The following is a 20,290-nucleotide window of genomic DNA, read 5'->3' on the forward strand; positions in this document are numbered from 1 at the left end:
TCTCTGTTCCTCGATTGTTTTCATTCCCGAAAATAAACTCGCAAAGACAACATCCAGCGTCTGATAAACTCGTCGCCTGGCTTTGACAGGATGCTCCCCGGCTCCCAGCAGAAATGCTCACCGTGAGAGAGAACAGAAGCCCCCGGTCCTCCCGACAGGGATCACTGCCGTTGTGTTAGCTGTTAATCGAAGGAGCTGTTTGAACAGTGGGACGGAGAGGGAGCTAGAGACTCTTCTCCAGCTGCCATCCTACTCCTGCTCCTCCCCCTCCCCCTCCTCCTCCTACACCACCAGAACCACTTCTCTTTCTCATCACATCCAGAGGTAAATAAGCCAGATTCAACAATAACAACCTCTATTCAGACGAATTGTTCACCTTCCCCGAGTGTTTCCGGTTTGTCAGACACTCTCAGGCTGCCGTTGGGAACCGTTACCGGGATCAGCTAAAGGCGATCTGATTTGTGATGGGGTCTTTGCTTTGTACCCCTGCCTCCCTGGCGTCGGGTCGGGGTTACGCTTCCTAAGGCAAGTCCGAGGTCCACTTTGTGAGCTAGAGATGCGTCAGGGAAGGCCATAGTAAGTGTGAGGTGAAAATCTAAACCCATACACGACCTGCACGGTAAAAAAAGAGCGATACAGAGTATGCTAACCGGGTTTGATGCACTCCCGGTGATGCTAGCTTAACGTTAAGCAAGTTACAGCACCTTTCCAGTTAGCATACGTTAGCTAACTACATCTCCAGTCGCTGCTAATCGGCTAACCCCGAGTTGATTTAGTCACTTTTGTAAACTTAGCTATGATTTTAGTTCTCTTAGCAAGTGTCTACAACGCCAAGATAATAGGAAATGAGTAATAATACCGTCATATGTGGGGATAAGATAAGCTAATGTTGCTGTTGTGTGTTTGGTCAGCCCCGGAAACCTTAACTGATACTGTAACAAAAGAAATCATTTTAGCCAAAACTACGAGGTTTTTTGAATTATCTTTGCTAGTAGACTTCATGTTTACGTCAATAAATAGAAACTCAGACTAGCTGACGTTTTAAGTTAGAGACCGAAAGAGTGAGACACAATTGTTGTAACTTTTTTTTCATCCTTAATTCTACCAGATAGCTAGCTATGTTTGTCACCACTGTATTGCACGACATTTGTATGAGAGCTAATATTTTTTAATTGTATGTTTCTTCAGTTATGTAATGTTTGACCTAAGTTGGAATATCGCACGTAAATAAATACACACACTGTGCGTATAAGCTGTGTATGCAAAGAGGAAGAATGACCAGCAGGGGAAAAGATGGTTTGCCATCAGAAGCTGCCTTTAATCAATAACTTGTACGGCATGCCCAGGCTTGCTATAAGGCTGGTATAAACTGTCTAGTCAGAGTTGCAGTTATGTTGGCAGTGTAATAATGCACACCCATAAGCTGACACATCTTCATATCCCCATCCTAGAAGAAGCACACAATAGCTATATGGGAAAAATATGAATTCTCATACTCCTATCATGAACAGTGCTGCATGCAATGGCATTGATACCTTCATGGTAGTGAACATTATGTAAAAGTGTGTGTTGCCATTTTTTTGTTTTGTCTCCGCAGCATTTGGAGATGTGAGGAATAGAAAGAGATTGGTGATATTGAGCAGCCTGTGCATTGACACGACCTCTTGACCTCATCTTCAGCATGAATGGTGATATGCCTCATGTTCCCATCACTACTCTTGCTGGAATTGCTAGCCTGACAGACTGTAAGTGCAACATCCTCTCTCTCTAATGCTGTCCACACAGCCTAAATACTAACATTTTAACCAAGTTATGGCGAGGTTAAGGAATTCTTGACTGCCAAAATGTTACTATGTGAAGTCTTCTAGTGCTTCTAGTATAATGTGTAGTTAGACTGGAAGCTAAATACTGGTAATTATGATGTTTTCACTACTACTGATTTCAGGGCAGACGAGTGAAGTGGCTTATGTTCCTAAAAAAGGGAAGTTGTAGTCTTACAGACCTCAAACTAGTTTTGATTTGAGAAAAATGCTGAAGCAACAATTACACCAATGAAAAAGATATGTTTGATTGCAGAACTTTCATATTTGATTTCATTAGATTGTAAAAATCAAACTTAATAAATGTAGAGGTTGATGGACCTTTCTTTCTTTCATTCACTTTCAATATAATGTTACATATATTGATGGCTTTTTGATTATAAAGATGCCAAAACTTTAAAAAAAAGTATTTTTCCATATGTATTCTGAGGTCTTTAAAATGGTGAAACAGATTAGAAATGTTAAAACACCATCATTAAATCCATTACATTTAAGCCAAACTATATAAATCTTAAATAAACATCTCCAAAATGTACTTTCTAAAAAGAGAATTAGAGTGTATCATTGACAATTGGCAATACTACCAAGTAGTTGCATGGTCTACTAATACTTTTCCAAAACCTTTTTTACTTTAAATCTTTCCCATCCTTCTTTCTTTTAATTTCCAACCAACCTAACTAGTCTGTGTATCATCCTTTTAGTGTTGAACCAGCTGCCCTTGCCTTCTCCTCTGCCTGCCACCACTGCTAAGAGTCTGCTCTACAATGGAAGGATCTCAGAAGAGGTCAGCAACCTGCTGGTGTGCCGGGACGAGAATCTGGTGACTCAGCTGGCCCATAGCCTCAACCAGGTCTCCACCGAACACATGTAAGTACCAATTGCTGATGTTTCACAACATCTTTTAAAAATGGACATAGACAAAAGCCAGTAGCCAGTAGCTACTACAGTTGGTTGTTTTAAAGTGTGAAATTACTAAATAGTTTACTGTTTACAGTGGAGTTAAATCACTAGTTTAACCTGACTATACTATTGTTTGTTTTTCAGAGAGTTGAAGGACAACTTGGGGAATGATGAACCTGAGGGTGACATGCCAGCGCTTCTACAAACTCTGCTGTCCAGAAACCCCAAAATCTTCGGGGACAAAAGTATGCCAAGCCATTACATTACTCAGTACTCTCGGTTTTCAGTATCACTAGTTACACCTAATTGCACACAATGACTTCCTCGGTCCGATGCAATACTTTGGTGGCTTTAAAACTGGGTGCAGAAGTATTGCAAGAGGAAAACATTGCATGAAAGTGAAAATGAAGTTTGTATCGTACAGTAGGAAAAAATCTTAGTCCTATGGCTGAACTAACAAGCACAGAGATGACATCTTTTCTTGGCGTCTGGGAATAAAGCATCTCGTCCTGGCCCACTTAGTATGGTAAACAGCGTGTCAGATACACTTATTTTTTTATGGGGGGGGGGGGATTTTTGCCTCCGGAAAGGACCACGGGTTGGGAATCGAACCCGGGTCGCCAGCATACGGTGCAGGTACCCCAGCCAGTTGCGCCACGGCCGGGGCCCAGATACACTTCTTTCATTAGAAAGTTTAAGCAATAGTGTATAGTTGTTTGAGTAGAATAGCACTTTTTTAACAACACACAAATATGTACTAATAAACCCATACACAGCTTTTAAAGGCTTTAGCTGTGTTTTGTTATCAGAGATGATATGACTAATTGCCGTAAATAGTTGAACATTTCTCTTTTAACCTCTGTTAAGGGAAGCCTTTCTAGTTTTATAAGCAGATGCACTAGACTGCAATTACAGTTGATTATAATTACATAGTTTTCGTGCCCACTTTTATACTAAATCATTATTTGTGCTAAAAAGAAAAACGACAGAAAAGCTGTGTGCAAATTGTGAACTAAACAGCTTGTGTATGACTGAAATCTTGAGTACTTTACTGTACTGCAACACATCCTATATATAACCCTACATATAACCCTTTATATAATAGAGTGGAAATAAATATTATAATTTATGACGTTGGATATGGTGGTTGTTTTGTGACACTATTTGGTATATATTGGTATAGAGTAGATGGAGTTTGGTTTAGCTGCAGACTGTTATTCTATTTCACTTTTGAAGATGTTGTTAAACCTGAGCTGCCTTATTTCAAGAAGAGCTTATGTTATCAAATATGTAATCCTATATTACTGAGTTGCTATTCCCAAGATATATTGGCAAATTTTGTTGCTGTGGAATTGTCCATGCTCAGCTCATTCTTTGAACTAACGTTTTGTTTTAAATCCTTATCTCGTAGGTGTAATGCAACAGCCAATGGTGCAACAGTTTAAGATTTCTCAAAACCAGGTGCATGGGAGTCCAGGATCAAACTATCAGCAAACTCAAAGCCCAGCTGGGTAAGGCATAGCCGGCATACAGTCAAATGATAAAGACGTAGAAGTATCTGTATTTATAATAGGAGTACTTCTTCCTCCTTTGCAGATGCTTTACATCGCCACAGTCTGGATCAGGTGCTCGGTTCGTCCCCCAGCAGAACAGCCCTATACCCAGTCCGTACACCCCTCAGAGTCCTGCAGACTACATGCAGTACAATCCACCCAGTTATTCCCAACACCAACAGACACAGCAAGGTAAGCACCAATAAAATCAAGAAAAATGTCACTAGATTCCCGCCACACTTTTGGGATGAATTTCAAAAAGCAAACATTTGGATTTTAATGACTAACATAGAACAGTTGTTGAACTGGTATTTTGTCTGATATTTTCTCTATTGTTATAACAAGTCAAGGTGGAAACAATCCAACAAGAAAAGTACTGTGCGTTACCATTTTGTTTAACCACATGAATTCATATTTTACTCGAGCATTCCTCCTGAAACAGGAAGGGATTCTGAAAGAGACTACAGAACACATAGTACTTATTCAAGGTGTGGCTCTGAGGCGGTGATCACACATTTTTCCCCCACAGAACATTAGATACACCTCCATCTAGGTAACTACATTTGGAAATCTGCCCACTGTTCTTTGAGGGAAAACACTTCCACCAATTAGATGGTGTTTCTTCTTGTTCGACGGTCCAAATGCTTAGTTTACATTAAATCACTCCTCACATTTATTTAAACATGGTCCCTGAGGTTCCAAGACACTCAAAATGTACTTCAAATATTAAAAATAATGGTCTAACCCTCATTGCATTACAGTGCAAAATCATACCCTCTTTCTCCCCCTTTCCAATCTATCATATATTTATATAGGGAAAAATGACACAAACAATACTTAAAAATGTGATTCAATTAGGTCTGAAATAGATCTTGAAAGTCGTGAATGAACTTGTGGAAGCCTGTGGTCAATCGATAAGCTGACACTTTCTATATGTAACATGGTAAAACTGCAGCTGTCTATAAAAGTGGATATAATAAATCTATCTCTCAGGGAGACACGAGCCATTTGCACGTCACCACTTATTAACCTGGATATTTTCTTTCGCTCTGTTTAAGTTCGAACCATCCATGACAACAAGGTCTCCGGTCAGCTGTCAGGTACTTCATCCAATCATAATGCGAGACTAGGCTCAGATGAGGACTACATCCACATGGCTCACAGACTGGGGAATGAGGTATTGCATTGAATCAATCTATCGGACATACAATTACAAGATGCTGACTGTTAAACGTGATACTAAATGTGTGGTGTTCCAACAGGTAAATGACCCCTCCATGAGGGCAGCCACCTTCCAAGTGAAATCCCCACAGTCTGTGTGTTCCCCTGCTGGGAGTGAAGAGGCTGCAAAAAGTATGATCAATTCTTCTTAATTTAAATAAAAAGTAATGCACAATTATTCAGTACATTCTTTGCAAAGAGTTATTCTGTGCTGTGGCCTTAACCTTAAATGTGTTTTTGTCTAAACAGGGTCCAGACCACCCCTCATCATGCAGTCTCCTCCACCCGATGGGCCGCCAGGTGCAGCAGCTGACATGCTCCTCAGCTCTGGGGACCGTAAAAAGAAGCAGAAGGAAAGGAGTAAAGAAGAAAATGAGCACACGGATAAGGATGTCTCGTACGACATTGTCAGTTCTCCATCTAAACAGTCTGCCAAGCTTACTATAAAACTGTCCCGAATGAAGTATTCCGACTTGGATGAAACTGGAGAAACTCCTCCCAGGTCACGGGTCGACTCAGACCGTGAAACTGATCTGATGTATAATAACATTAATCAGTTGTCAAGGTCTGCCCAGGACTTGTCACACAAGTTAGGTGCTGAGGAGCAGCCCAACTGTCAGCAGGTTCCTGTTCGGCCAAACACTAAGGAGTCCGGAGGCGTCAGCGGGGTTGTGTTTGATGACGCTGAGATGGACACACTAACGGAGATCGAGAGAATAGACCGTGAGTCTGCCAGCGAGAGAGAAAGGTGGTCTAAAGAAGTTCAGGATAAAGGTAATGTATTTCCGCCTTTGCCTTGTGCTTTCTGTATCAGTTTCCATATGTTGGTAGAAGATCTAATCTTCAATTTTTTTAAATTGCAGATAAGCCACTGAAGAAACGAAAGCAAGACTCGTATCCTCAGGAATCCGGAGCTGAGTCCAATGACGCTGTACAAGTGTGCAACGCTGACAGCAAGTTGACACCCAAGAAGACGAATGCTGCGAGTAACGGTGCCGGTCGGCCTGCTTTGATGGTCAGTATTGATCTGCAGCAAGCTGGCAGAATGATAAGACAGCCTGTCGTGGTGTTGGAAGCACAGAAGATGTGTGAGGACCACCTACTGCACATAAATTCTAAGACTGATGCAAATGCAGATAAAGTTGTTGAAAACAGACCTGGGATCATCAAACAGCCATCTGACAACCCCAGGAAGTCTGGCTCAGAGGGGCAACCTGTAACCCCCAAACAGAAGCAGGAAAGCCGGCGTGATTCCAAACACAAACATGACGGCAAAGCTACCAGTGGCAAGGGACAAGTTGACAGACAGCCAGAAACACCGCGTCAGAAACATGACAAGCATTCAGACCTACGCCACAAAGAGGAAAAGAACCACAACAGTCATCGATCCAACGTCAGCCAACCTGAGACTCCGAAAACCCCCAGCAAGGCGGAGCGTAACTCCAAACATGGAGAAGACAAAGTCAGGGAAAAAGATAAGGATAAAGAAAAAGATATAGATAACGAAAAGGAAAAAAACATAGATAAAGAAAAAGATAGAGATAGGGATAAGATTAGAGAAAGGAAAAAAGAGAGAAATAAGGAAAGAGAAAAGGATAAGGTAAGAGAGAAAGATAGAGATAAGGAAAAAGACAGAGATAAAGATAAAGAAACTGACAGAGATAAAGAGAAGGAGAAAGATAAGGACAGAGATAAAGAGAAGGAGAAAGATAGAGAAACTTTGAGAGAGAAAGATAGAGAAACTGTCAGAGATAAAGAGAAAGATAGAGAAACTATCAGAGATAAAGAGAAAGATAGAGAAACTATCAGAGATAAAGAGAAAGATAAGGACAGAGATAAAGAGAAAGATAAGGACAGAGATAAAGAGAGAGATAAGGATAAAGATAAAGAAAGAGACAGGGAAAGGAAGCACAAGATGTCAAGGGAAAACTGCAACAGACCCTCTCCTGACCGGCATACTAAACCTGAGAGCCCGAGAGTGAAGCAGGACGGTAGCAGAAAATCCGCTGACCTCAATGGCCGACAGAGGAAAGACAGTTCCGGCCTTCAAAACTCCCAAAATAAGAAAGAGAGGAAAAGTGGGGAGAGCGTCGTTACTGGCCCAGCTGGAAGCAAACAGCAGCCTGTGGAGGCGAAACCGAGCGAGTTCCCCGCCTACCTGCTGGGGGGCAAGTCGAGTCTGAAGAACTTTGTGATCCCTAAATTGAAACGCGATGCGAAAGACAAAGAGCCCCAAATCCTGAGCAAACTGACAGAGAGCGAGCCCCTGGTCAGGCTGGAGAGAGTGTCATTGGTGGAGAGCTTAAACAAGGGAGCCAAACCCCTGGTGGTGCTCAACAAACTCAGTATCGATGAAGTCAAAACCATCATCAAGGAAAGCAGGAATTCACACAAATCCAAGACCTCAGGGAGAGGTACGATTCACTTTGTTGATGAAATATGTCCCTAGAACTGTAGTGGATGGATATTTAAGTACAGATGTGTCTGTGCAAGAAACTAACGCACCTCTTGTTCTTACAGAAATGTCTTCTGGTGAGAAGACAAACAAGCGAAATCACAGTATGATCAGTAAGAAATCCAAGTACGCCGAGTCGGATGATGATGATGAAGAAGATGACAAAGCTGAAGATGAAGATTACTCTGAAAATGAGTGTTAGTATTCAACCTAAGAATGCTTGTACATACCACAAAATATGTGAAAAAGCACTTCCTATGCTATAATATTGTTTAACGAATACACTAGTTAATAAAAAATGAAAATGTTTTTAACTTTATTTTCTGACCTGGGTTCTGTGTTTTTCTTGTTGTTACAGCTCCAAAGAAAAAGTCTAAGAAAAGTCACGACAAACCATCTAAGTCCGAAAAGAGGGCGGGCTCTGGAGAGCACCGGCGAAGTGGAGGTTCCCACGTTGCTCGCCGGGGGTCCGGTGGCCGCCACCGTGAACTAAGTGAATCAGATGAAGGCAGCCCGACTCCAAGCCTGACTGATTGTGAGTTTATTTTCCATGAGCTAAATATAAATAAATCAAAGGATAAAGAGTTTGTTGTTAAGTATCTTTGAGATGACCTCAGTTTTAACCTTACAAACGAGAATGCTGTCGGCCAATGGAAATTGTGATTGCTGTTTCAGGCAGCTGTCATTCAAATTATTGCCATCTCAAATCAATGATCCATCTGGCCAAAGTCTTTGTCTAATAAATATTCAGAGCTTCAGGGTGAGTTGCTGCAAGGATTTGACAAATGTTGTTTTCCTTTTGTTCAGCTGCCAGAAAATTGAAGAAGAAGGAGAAACAGAAAAACAGGAAGGCGTATGATTGCAAACTGACACCAGAGGGTATTGTTTTACCACCATGATTACTTGTACAATAATTGTACATTTTAAAGCCAAATCAGTTTTTTTAATCAATTTGTTTTATATACAACAGAAAAGATGGACTCATCCTCATTTAAGAGATTCATGGCCAATGTGGACAGCATCCTTGAGAGCCTCGAGGATGTGGACCTCACTGCTACAGGTGAACATTTAGTGCTGCCACATTTTCGTGACATTTGATGAACTGTTGAGAAAATAATGTGACTATTATAACTCTCTGCCCACTAGCAGATGACGATGGCATACCTGAAGAGCTCTTGCTCGGAAAGCACCAGCTGAGTGAGCTCTGCAGTGATTCCACTAAGCTCAAAGCTATGCGCATCTTCCACAAGGTAAGAGGAGTTTGTCTGTGCACTGACATGGTTACACAGGTAGATATTAAGCTTGTGTAAGTTTGAAGGTATTCATTCGTTTGCTCCATAGTTTCCATCCGACAAACTGGTGAAATTCTTGAACATCCTTGAGAAGAACATTCAGGACAGCGTCAAACTAACCACGCTAATGAATCATGTAAGTTTCCAGGTACTCATTTTTGTTGCCTACCTGATTTTATTTTTGAGCTTTTCAGTAACCTTTTTCCTTTTAAAAAAAATCTGTAGGATAATGATTCATTGGATGAGGAGCGGTTGTGGCGTGACCTCATCATGGAGCGTGTGGCTAAGTCCGCTGATGCCTGTCTGACTGCACTCAACATCATGACATCTCCACGCATGCCCAAGGTTGTTTACATAGAGGACGTGATTGAGAGGGTGCTGCAGTACTCCAAGTACCACCTGCAGAACTCTCTGTACCCTCAGTATGACCCCGCCTACAGATCGGACCCCCATGGAGGTCAGCACACTTTTCTTCTTAGTTTTTCTACAAAGTCTTGATCTAACGGAGTGTTTTTGTGCATGTGTTCACTCTTTTTTAACTCTGATTTCTCTTTGTCTTCCTCACCTAAGGATCTTCGCACACTCCAAAGTCCAAGAAAGCAAAGAGCTCCAGCCACAAGCAGAAGGTGGTGGTCATGCTCTACAACAAAGTGTGTGATATTGTCAGCAACATGTCAGAGCTGCTGGAGATCCAGCTGCTCACTGACACAACCATTCTCCAGGTGACACTCTTTATCCTGCCTTTCATCATTTCACTTCCTGACTGTGTTTAACCTCTGAGTTCTAACACACCTGATTGCTTTTGTGCCCACTTTCAGGTGTCGACCCTGGGAATAACACCTTTCTTTGTGGAGAATGTCAATGATCTGCAGCTATGCGCCATCACACTAGTCACAGCGGTAAGTCTCCATGGCATGCAATGTTCGTTTGATTCCAGCAGCCAGTTTTGCTATTTAGCCACACAGTGTTTTGATTGTTAAGTTTTGCTTATTAACTTTGCTTTCCACTTCCTCAGGTGTTCACTCGCTACGAGAAGCACAGGCAACTCATCCTAGAGGAGATCTTCACCTCCCTGGCTCGACTGCCAACTAATAAACGCAGCCTCAGGAACTTCAGGTTACTATATCTGTAGTGAACATTAAAATAAAATAACACGAATCAGAAATGTTATCAATTAAGTCCTTTCCCGATTCTCTGTAAATCTAACACTAGTTGTGTCTCGTTCTCCCCCAGGCTAAACAACGATTCAGGAGGAGATGTGTATATCCAGATGGTCACCGCATTGGTTCTTCAGCTCATCCAGTGTGTGGTTCACTTTCCCTCAGAGAAGGACGGAGACGATGATCATAATAAGAAGGTAACCACCACAGATTTAGAAAATATTAAAACCGTGTTTATTGGAAATTATGCTTCTATTCAGAAATGATTTAACATATTGGGTGCTTTTTTTCTCTAGGTGGATAAAGATGTCTTCATCACAAACTCTTTTGAAACTGCCATGAGGACAGCTCAGAACTTCCTGTCAGTTTTTCTCAAGAAGTAAGTCACTTTAACACTATGTGCCGTATCCTTTTCGTCTGAGAAAAATGTAATTAAACTGGTGTTCAGACCTATTATTAAACATATATGTATTCTGTGTGTTTCAGGTGTGGCAGTAAGCAGGGCGAGGAGGACTACAGGCCGTTGTTTGAGAACTTTGTTCATGACCTGCTGTCTGCAGTCAACAGGCCCGAGTGGCCCGTCGCTGAACTGCTGCTCAGTTTATTGGGCCGGCTGCTGGTGAGTCACATCAATCACTTTAAATGTATCCCCACCCATCCTCTATCCGGGAGAAAGAGCTAGTGATTTCCTCTTTGACATTTCTGCCCCACTTCTTGTGCTCCAGGTGCACCAGTTCAGTAACAAGCAGACAGAAATGGCGCTCAGGGTGGCGTCGCTCGACTACCTCGGCACCGTGGCATCTCGCCTGCGCAAAGATGCTGTCAATAGCAACATGGACCAAAAGGCTATTGACCGCATCCTCAAAGAGGTAGACTAGATGATTACTCAATTACTTTCAGGGAGCCACATTAATACTGGTGTTGAACTGCTTCTGAGGTGCTTCTGGTTTATTGATTTCCTTACAGACTCAAGGCAGCGATGAGATCCAGCAACTCCAGAAGGCCTTGCTGTACTACCTTAATGAAAACATTGAGACAGAACCATCCCTAGTGGTGAGTGTTTCATATTCATACACTGAACTGCGAATGTACAGAATTCCTTTCAGTAACATTGATGATTCTGTGAGGAATTGATACTCAGGGTTCCTTGATGTCTGATTGGTATTTTACTTTATCTTCCTCTTAATTACATACGTATGCATTTGTTTCATATAGTTTGCCAGGAAGTTTTATATCGCCCAGTGGTTCAGGGATGCTACTACTGAGGCCGAGAAAGCGATAAAGTCTCAGAATGACGACGAGGAAGTGAAAGGCCTTCATCATTCCATGGAAGTAGACTCGACTGAGGAGATTATGCAGCGGTCCGAGTCACGTAAGAAATTCCTCCGCAAAGTCATCAGGACATCACCATCAGACTTCAATTCTCTGAGGTAAATGTTACTCCACTCTGGATCACTGCACTGATTTGTTGACTTTATCTCCAATCCTGTGTCTGAACGCTCCTCTCTGATTTTTCTTCCAGGGTAAACTCTGACACAGTAGAATACGAGGACTCGTGTCTGATTGTCAGATATCTGGCCTCCATGAGGCCGTTTGCACAGAGCTTCGATATTTATCTATCACAGGTGAGAGGACTCGTGGCAAATAAAGGTCAGTGAGAGATTTTGTTGTGTTGGTAGTCACTAACTTTTCTAAATCTTTTGTAATAGATTCTGAGGGTGCTTGGTGAGAGTGCTATCGCAGTCAGAACTAAAGCCATGAAGTGTTTGTCTGAAGTAGTAGCTGTGGATCCAAGTATTCTGGCACGGGTAAGTCATCCTGTATTGTTGCTACATGATGCTTATACTACTGGATTGATAGAAGTAGCACTAAATGTTTTTATTTTACATATAAAACATTTTTTTTTACTGTGAATCTAACAATAATAACAGGAAATTCTGTTAATCCTGGGTGTGGTACCATTACAATGTCACCAGTTTACTTCATTCTAACCAGCAGCCCTAACGTTCAGTAAGTTGTTTCTTTGCTTTGACTTGTCTCTTAACCTTTTTGTTTTGCAGTTGGACATGCAGCGTGGGGTTCACTGTCGCCTCATGGATAACTCTACCAGTGTGCGAGAGGCTGCCGTGGAGCTGCTGGGCCGCTTTGTGCTAAGTCGACCGGAGCTCATTGAGCAGTACTATGACATGCTCATCGAAAGGATATTGGTAATTTCTTAAGCTTCTCTCTTTACATTTTGAACACTTCAATGAGAGCTTCAACTCATTCTCAGGTGGTAAAATGATTGGGTCACATCATTGCCCTCCTAGGGGTTTGTGGAAGTGGCAATGGCTAACATAAGTCAAACTGAAGTGGAACCTTCCCACTGACTTCAGCAAACTCGGACCAATAAGTTCATTTAAAGTGCAAAAGTTCAACTGAGGTTAAAGCTATTCTCCCACACTGCCACCTACAGATCAAATGTAGAACTACAACAATTAAGCAGTTTGGAAATGCAATAGAGAAAGATATTTCTATCTATGCTGACCTTCCCTTTAATCCATTTTCACACAGGACACGGGTATTAGTGTCAGGAAGAGGGTCATCAAGATCTTGAGAGATATTTGCCTGGAGCAGCCGGATTTCCACAAGGTCACTGAGATGTGTGTGAGGATGATCCGAAGGGTCAACGATGAAGAGGGTATCAAGGTTAGTGTGTGTTATGATCTGAATGCTGCTTGCATGAGGCACTGTTAGTTTTTTTTTAAAATATACATTTCTTTTCACATGCAGAAACTGGTGAATGAAACATTCCAGAAAATCTGGTTCACCCCCACACCCAGTCATGACAAAAACGCCATGACCCGGAAGATCCTGAACATCACAGATGTGGTGCGTATGACCGTGTCTTCCAGATAAGAAAACATTGTCCTGTTTTGACATTTTAATTTCCTGACTCGTATCATGCTTTGATTTCATCCCAGGTGTCTGCATGTAAAGATTCAGGCTACGACTGGTTCGAGCAGCTTCTCCAAAATGTGAGTTGTTGACCTGTGTGGTTGTCGTGGTATCTCACCATCAGTGTGTTTGTTTTTATGATAGCTGTTTTTTCGGGCATCTTACTGTGTCTAACTTCTGTATTAAATCTGTTCAGCTGCTGAAGTCTGAAGAGCAAGCGTCGTACAAACCCGCCAAGAAGGCCTGTGTTCAGCTGGTGGACAATCTAGTGGAACACATACTGACATATGAAGACACTCTTGCAGGTAATAAAAACAATACTATATTAGCATACTAAATGTGTATTGCATTGTGTCTGTGTCAAACATTACTGTACTGAGACTCATCAATGCTCTTTGTGATTTCAGACTGTGAGGACAAAGGGGTCACTTCAGGTCGTCTGGTAGCATGCATCACCACTCTGTACCTGTTCTGCAAGATCCGAGCACAGCTGATGGTCAAACACGCCATGACCATGCAGCCCTACTTGACCAGCAAGAGCAATGTGAGTATCATCTTATGTTATGTATAGTCTAAAATTCTTACTTTTCTAAAAGTACGAGATATCATTTGTAGCATGGCGCCGGTGGGGATGGCTGCCGTGTCTTTGGTTTCCTCTCCAATCCGTTTTATCTCAGTGTTTGTTTACATTCCGTAGTGTGCTTGCAGTATTTTATGTCTATTCTGTTATTTCTTTCACTATTTGTATTGGTTTTATTAGTTTTATGTTCTATATATATATATTCCTGTTGCATTGTTGGAGTAGCCCGGGGAGTTTTTCATTGCCAAATCTACACTGTAGCTACTGTGCATATGACAATAAGGCCTTTGAATCTTGTTGCTCTCAGGACAGAAAGGAACAATACCAGTTTTTATGCTGTGCTATAGGGCCATCTAGTGGCAGCCAGATGAAATGAACGCAGTCTTTTCCTGTACCCACATTTGCTGTTATTGTGAGAAATCAATTGTTTTCTTGGACCACAAAAATGTGGCTGTATATAACTAGACACACTTGTGTAATCAAAACATCCCATCACTCAAATACTAAATGTTCAATACTCTATTGCTCTACATTGTAAAATGAAGCTTAGAAACTCTATTTTGTACGATCAACCATACAATGTTAAAGTTACAACCAGGCCTCATTAAGAAACCCACGCTCTTGTGCAAATAGGAGGAGTGTAAGGCATTACTTATCTACAAACTTATTCTGCAGCTCCGCTTTGGACTGAGCAGCTGTCTCTGTATCTATATTTCAGACCCAGAACGACTTCATGGTGATCTGTAACGTGGCAAAGATCCTGGAGCTGGCCGTGCCTCTGATCGAGCACCCAAGTGAGACTTTCCTCACCACCATAGAAGAAGACTTGATGAAGCTCATTATCAAATATGGCATGACGGTCAGTGTGATTCACAGCTTTCACAAATATATCCCAAGAAAACATGCTCTGAGGTTACAGATTTGAATTTGATGCCATTTGTTGTGTGTGTTTCTCAGGTCGTACAACACTGTGTCAGCTGTCTTGGTGCTGTGGTGAACAAGGTCACACACAACTACAAGTTTGTCTGGGCTTGTTTCAATCGCTACTATGGTAAGGCTTCTGTAAACATCAATTATAACATAAGCAGCACACATTTTCTCATACCAGAATCAGCATTCAGCTTGACGTGGGAAGAACAATTCAAAATACACCAACACATCGTATGGATTATTATTGTTGACATGATAATTCACCTTCAAATATAAAGGGTTACGTTATGCTCACTCCCTTTCTCATTTCGCATGGACGTACATAAGAGCTTTGAACACACCAAACAAATTTGATATCCAGATGTTTGTAACTGATCTGTATAAACCAGGGAAACAGAAGTTTGTTTTCAATGCCAATTTGTATCTTTCTACAGGAGCTCTAGCAAAGCTGAAGACCCAGCACCAAGAGGACCCCAACAGCTCCACCCTGGCTACCAACAAACCTACTCTCCTGCGCTCACTCTTCACAGTGGGGGCTCTCTGCCGACACTTTGACTTTGATCAAGAGGAGTTCAAGGGCACTAACAAGGTAAACAGCAGCACTCTGCTTAAAGAATGCGCCTGACTTCTGTTGAACCTGACTCATAACTGACTCACTGCTTCCACCTAGATCGTCATCAAGGACAAAGTGTTGGAGCTTCTGTTGTACTTCACCACTCATGAAGATGAAGAGGTCCAGATCAAGGCCATCATAGGTCTAGGTAAGTTATCTCAGACTAACATCACATGATCACTGTAATTTCTTGTTGTATTTGCACATGTCTTTGGGTTTAGATTCCTCTATATTGATCGTGTTTAAATGATTTCCATTCTCTCAAGGCTTCCAGTTCATCATGCATCCAGAGCTCATGTTTATGCAGGATGTGAAGGTCCTGTATAACAACACCCTGTCAGAGGAAAACACTTCGGTCAGTCGGAAGATCCAGGTGCTGAAGAACCTGCAGATATACCTGCAAGAGGAGGACTCTCGAATGCAGGTGGCTGATCGTGAATGTGAGTTTAACAAAATCCTCCCACTTGTCACCCTCATTGGGAATAAAGACAATATCCCTACTAATCTGTGTTCATAGCTTCTCCATATTTTTAATGCTTTGTTTAAATGTTCTATGTCAGCATGTCATGTGTAGCACCTTCTAAGACTGATCAAGCTGATTTTTAAATTCAGGGAAGAGTCAAGCCAAGGAGGAGGATCTGAAAGAAATGGGAGACATCTCATCAGGCATGAGCAGCTCCATAATGCAGATCTACCTGAAGCAGGTGCTGGAGTCCTTCTTCCACTCACAGTCCACCGTTCGCCACTTTGCCCTGAGCGTCATCATACTGACTCTCAGCCAGGGCCTCATCCATCCTGTGCAGGTATGCTAACGCCAGCCCTCTCACACAAGACTAACATATACAACACATTTTAGAAGCAAGATGTCTGACTGATTTATTTCATCCCATAGTCACAACTTGCTCTGAACGATAAATCACATTCAAACTGGCTGTGAAAAGATAGAAGAGTCATTTTAAAACAGCTAAAGGTTCATATTTACACTCGGCTTGTGGTTCTTATTTAAGATTTTATTCAAGTTCATAGTGACAGGGATTGTAGTAACAGTTGATAATCTCATAAAATGTTGGAGGTTTTTACAATTCATTAGCTAAATACAGATATGTTAATCTCATCAACTCATGCATGAATTCCTCTTATTTCTTCATAACACCTCGATTCACATGGAAGAGCAGTTTATATCTGGACTGACCATGTCCAATGATGTGCTGGGGATACTATAGACAGAAACTTTGCTTGTGTATAATAAATAAACTAGTGAAGATATTAAAAGCTTGCAAACTGACTTTAATATTAGTTAGAAATGTATTTATTTGTCCTTGTTCAGCACCAATGAGCTGTTCACTGATTTGAAATCCTTTTTTTTTTTAGTGTGTGCCATACTTGATTGCCATGGGAACCGACCCAGAGCCAACCATGAAGAACAAGGCCGATCAACAACTGGTGGAGATTGACAAGAAATATATAGGCTTCATCCACGTGAGTGACTTGACGGTTTATTAACGGCAAACTAAATGTGGAAAGGTTTCACATTTCGGTATTCTGACACATCTCATAGTGTACTTTGTTCAAACTATTCCTAGATGTGTGATAGTTATCGGCAGGATTTCTATCTCTATTATCTGCATGCATCCTGAGTTGTATTTCTTTGTGAATCCACAGATGAAGGCCGTAGCAGGGTTAAAGATGTCCTATCAGGTGCAACAGGCCATAAATGGATCAAAAGGCCCGTTGCTTCGAGGCTTTCGTCAGGATGACACAGACACTGCGCTCTGCTCTCATCTCTACGCTCTGGTGCGAGGGAACCGACAACACAGACGGGCTTTCCTCATTTCCCTGCTCAACCTATTTGATGACAGCTCAGTAAGTTCCTTCAAGGGTCCAAGCTTCCCTGCTGGTCATGCATAGTTCATTTACCATTTTCTACTCTTTGTCTCCCGCAGAAAATAGAGGTGAACATGCTGTTGTTCGTAGCAGACAACTTAGCCTGTTTCCCCTACCAGACCCAGGAGGAGCCTCTTTTCATTATGCACCATGTGGATATCACTCTGTCAGTGTCTGGCAGCAACCTGCTCCAGTCCTTCAAGGAGGTACGAAGCTTTGTTTAATTTCTACGACGATAATAAAAGCTTGGGTGATAAATCTTCTAAATAATTTGTATGTGTTCTCTTCTCTGTGCAGTCTTTACGGAAGGAGCCTGTCAATCAGGAAGAGAAGACGAAGGCAAAAAAGAAGAAGAAGAAAAAGAAGAAGAAGAAGCATCATAAGAGACAGCTCGGCTCGGATGAGGACGATGAAGACGAGGACGATGAGCAGAGCAGCAGCTCCTCCAGCAGCAGCAGCAGTGATGAGATGAGGAGGTTGTGCACAGGGGAAAGAAACCTGTGGATCATGACTCTGACTTTGAAGATGAGGATGCAGTGATGTGCCGTCTGCCAGAAAACTCCAACCCTCTTCTGGACTTTGCCAGTTCCTCACAGGGCATTCTGCTGCTGCTGATGCTCAAACAACATCTGAAGAATCTGTACGGTTTAACAGACAGGTAGGCCTCATCGAAAATGGACGGTTTGACCACTCTAAGTAATGCAACTGATTATATGACAGAGACTAAACTTATTTTTTGTTTGCGTTTCAGCAAAATCCAGAAGTATTCCCCGACAGAGTCTGCCAAAGTGTACGACAAGGCAGTGAACAGGAAATCTAAGGTGCACTTTAACCCCGGCCAGACACTGCTGTACCTGAAGAGTGATCTCGCCAACACGGAGCTCAGCCACGAGACCAAGAGGAATATTGTGAAACAGTATTTGGATGTAAGCATTCAAGCACCATGTTCTGAGTTAATGTTTATTCATGTTTCAGTTTCAGGAGTCTGACGAATACATCTGCTGTTTTATCTCTTAGTTCAAGGTCCTGATGGAGCACTTGGATCGTGACGAAGAGGACCAAGAGGGTGAAGCAAATGCAAACGCCAGAAACAAAGCCATTACTTCACTGCTGAAGGGCCCAAAACCAGTGAACCACAACCACAATAACCACACCGTTCCAGTGGAGTCAGAGGAGGAGGAGAGTGAGGCTGAAGAGCCCCCTGCGGTAGGAGTTTTAAAACAAATTTAGAACACTCATAGGTGTATGTTAACTCTGCTGTAATAAGACCACATCAACTTGGGCAATAGTGAGGTGGATATCAAATTGAAGTTAAAAACCAGAAGGATTGAGGAAGGTTCATAAGAAATAAAAGAGAAAATGTTTTATCGTGATTAAATACAGGATATATTCTGTCCACCCGTACAGAATGTCAATTTGACATGATATGACCATGTAATGCCCCTGACCTCCACCAAAATCAAAGAAATGTTGGATTAAATGTATTGTTGCAGACAGAAACTCAACTTTGATTCCTATTTTACTGCAGCTTCACACATTATCCCAACAGAATTTTTTCCTGTGGTGTCTCCTGTGTAATAAGGTTTTTATTCATGTGGGACACCCTCTTTTTCTTCTGTCAACAGCGCAAACCGAAGAAAGGCGTTGAGTCGGCAGAGGACACAGGCAACTTGCAGGAGAGAGTAAAGGCCATGGACATCATTGCCCTCTGCTGTCCCAAATTCAAAGACAGACCACAGATCGCCAGGGTCATCCAGAGGATCAAAACTGGCTACAGCATACACTGGATGACCGGTTCTTATTCTGGGTCCTGGGCGGAGGTAAAGAAACGGGAAGGTCGCAAAAAGGTGCCTTGGGTTGACACCATCAAAGAATCAGACATCATTTACAAGAAAATATCCTTCGCAAGTGGACAGAAGCTGTCGAACAAAGTGGCACAGACGTTACGGGATCTATACGCTGTCAAGGACGGGGAGTAAGAGTCAAATGAAACGGACAGAAACCCCTCACATCCCAAACCTGTGCGGACCCAGTATGTTTCACAGAGGAAATCAAACCTCTTTAGATGTAAGGACCAGATGGAGGAGAAGTATTGTGATCTGTTTGAATACAGACATGTTTAAGTTAAACACGAGAAAAACACAAGAAGGAAATGTTTGGGAAAACATTGTGTGGGAGTTCCTTCGCTGTTGTGCAGCAACTTCGTTGTTTGATTTTTACTCCCACTGTATCATAGTTTAACTAAACACATGTTTATATCTGAACATAATTCTGTAAAAAAGTAAACTGAATGTTGGAAATTAGTGTTATGATGATGTTCTTAATAAAGTGTTTTTGGAGTTTAAACTAGCACCAGATGGATTTATTCACTTGACCTGAGCTCCAAGAACTTTTAGCTTTCTTTTTGTTCTTGTTTCAAACACTTTGTTGTTTACCTACACTGTGTAATGGAGTATCTTTGATATGTTTTATTTATGTTAAGAGCAGTGCAGTATCTGTGCCTATATGCAGGGGAAGTTATATTGTTTTTAATATAGATTTTGATGTTATAGAACACAGCAAGAAAAAAATTATCCCCCGCTCTTCTGGTGAAACAAATACTGCAATAAATTTTTCTTACGTCTTTGTTACTTGTTTGCGTTTTTTTCCTCACCTAAGAAAAGTTATTGTGTCATTTTGAAAAACGACAGCCTCTTCTTTTTTTTGGCTGCACTGTGATTTGCCCACCTGTCTGACGGAGATTTAGAATAGTTAAGAAAGTGTTGGAGGGTTTCTTTACAGATCTAATTGGTAGGCGAACAACTCTATCCGAAACCATAACTCAGGAACACCATCTTAAAAGGTTATTTAATTCTCTCATTAGGCTGCCAATGTTTTTCCATCACAGATCATCTTGCCTTGATTATGACTGGAAAGATGTGCACATTAGCAGCTGGCAAGTCATT

At 41.8% G+C, this 20,290-nt stretch overlaps 1 protein-coding gene across 1 annotated transcript; it reads left to right on the top strand.

Annotated features, from left to right (window-relative positions):
* Nucleotides 1–299: 299 nt before the first annotated feature.
* Nucleotides 300–19,971, top strand: LOC134868527 (nipped-B-like protein). The gene is given in 48 exon segments (XM_063889731.1): nt 300–525; nt 1,598–1,745; nt 2,522–2,687; nt 2,865–2,965; nt 4,132–4,231; nt 4,317–4,465; nt 5,332–5,450; nt 5,536–5,626; nt 5,744–6,268; nt 6,358–7,908; nt 8,015–8,146; nt 8,308–8,484; nt 8,757–8,828; nt 8,920–9,009; nt 9,099–9,199; nt 9,291–9,377; nt 9,467–9,698; nt 9,812–9,963; nt 10,060–10,140; nt 10,257–10,357; nt 10,475–10,598; nt 10,698–10,780; nt 10,888–11,020; nt 11,127–11,270; nt 11,368–11,454; nt 11,617–11,831; nt 11,924–12,026; nt 12,111–12,209; nt 12,462–12,608; nt 12,955–13,089; nt 13,174–13,272; nt 13,365–13,418; nt 13,535–13,643; nt 13,746–13,882; nt 14,637–14,777; nt 14,876–14,969; nt 15,283–15,437; nt 15,519–15,609; nt 15,728–15,901; nt 16,074–16,264; nt 16,833–16,940; nt 17,124–17,324; nt 17,405–17,551; nt 17,643–17,808; nt 17,811–18,003; nt 18,097–18,271; nt 18,363–18,551; nt 18,971–19,971. Coding segments are annotated over 47 exon segments (8,139 nt in total). The 5' UTR covers nt 300–525; nt 1,598–1,681; the 3' UTR covers nt 19,325–19,971.
* The last annotated feature ends 319 nt before the right edge of the window (nt 19,972–20,290 follow it).

Source organism: Eleginops maclovinus, chromosome 8 (genome assembly GCF_036324505.1).
Source record: "Eleginops maclovinus isolate JMC-PN-2008 ecotype Puerto Natales chromosome 8, JC_Emac_rtc_rv5, whole genome shotgun sequence".
Taxonomy (NCBI): domain Eukaryota; kingdom Metazoa; phylum Chordata; class Actinopteri; order Perciformes; family Eleginopidae; genus Eleginops; species Eleginops maclovinus.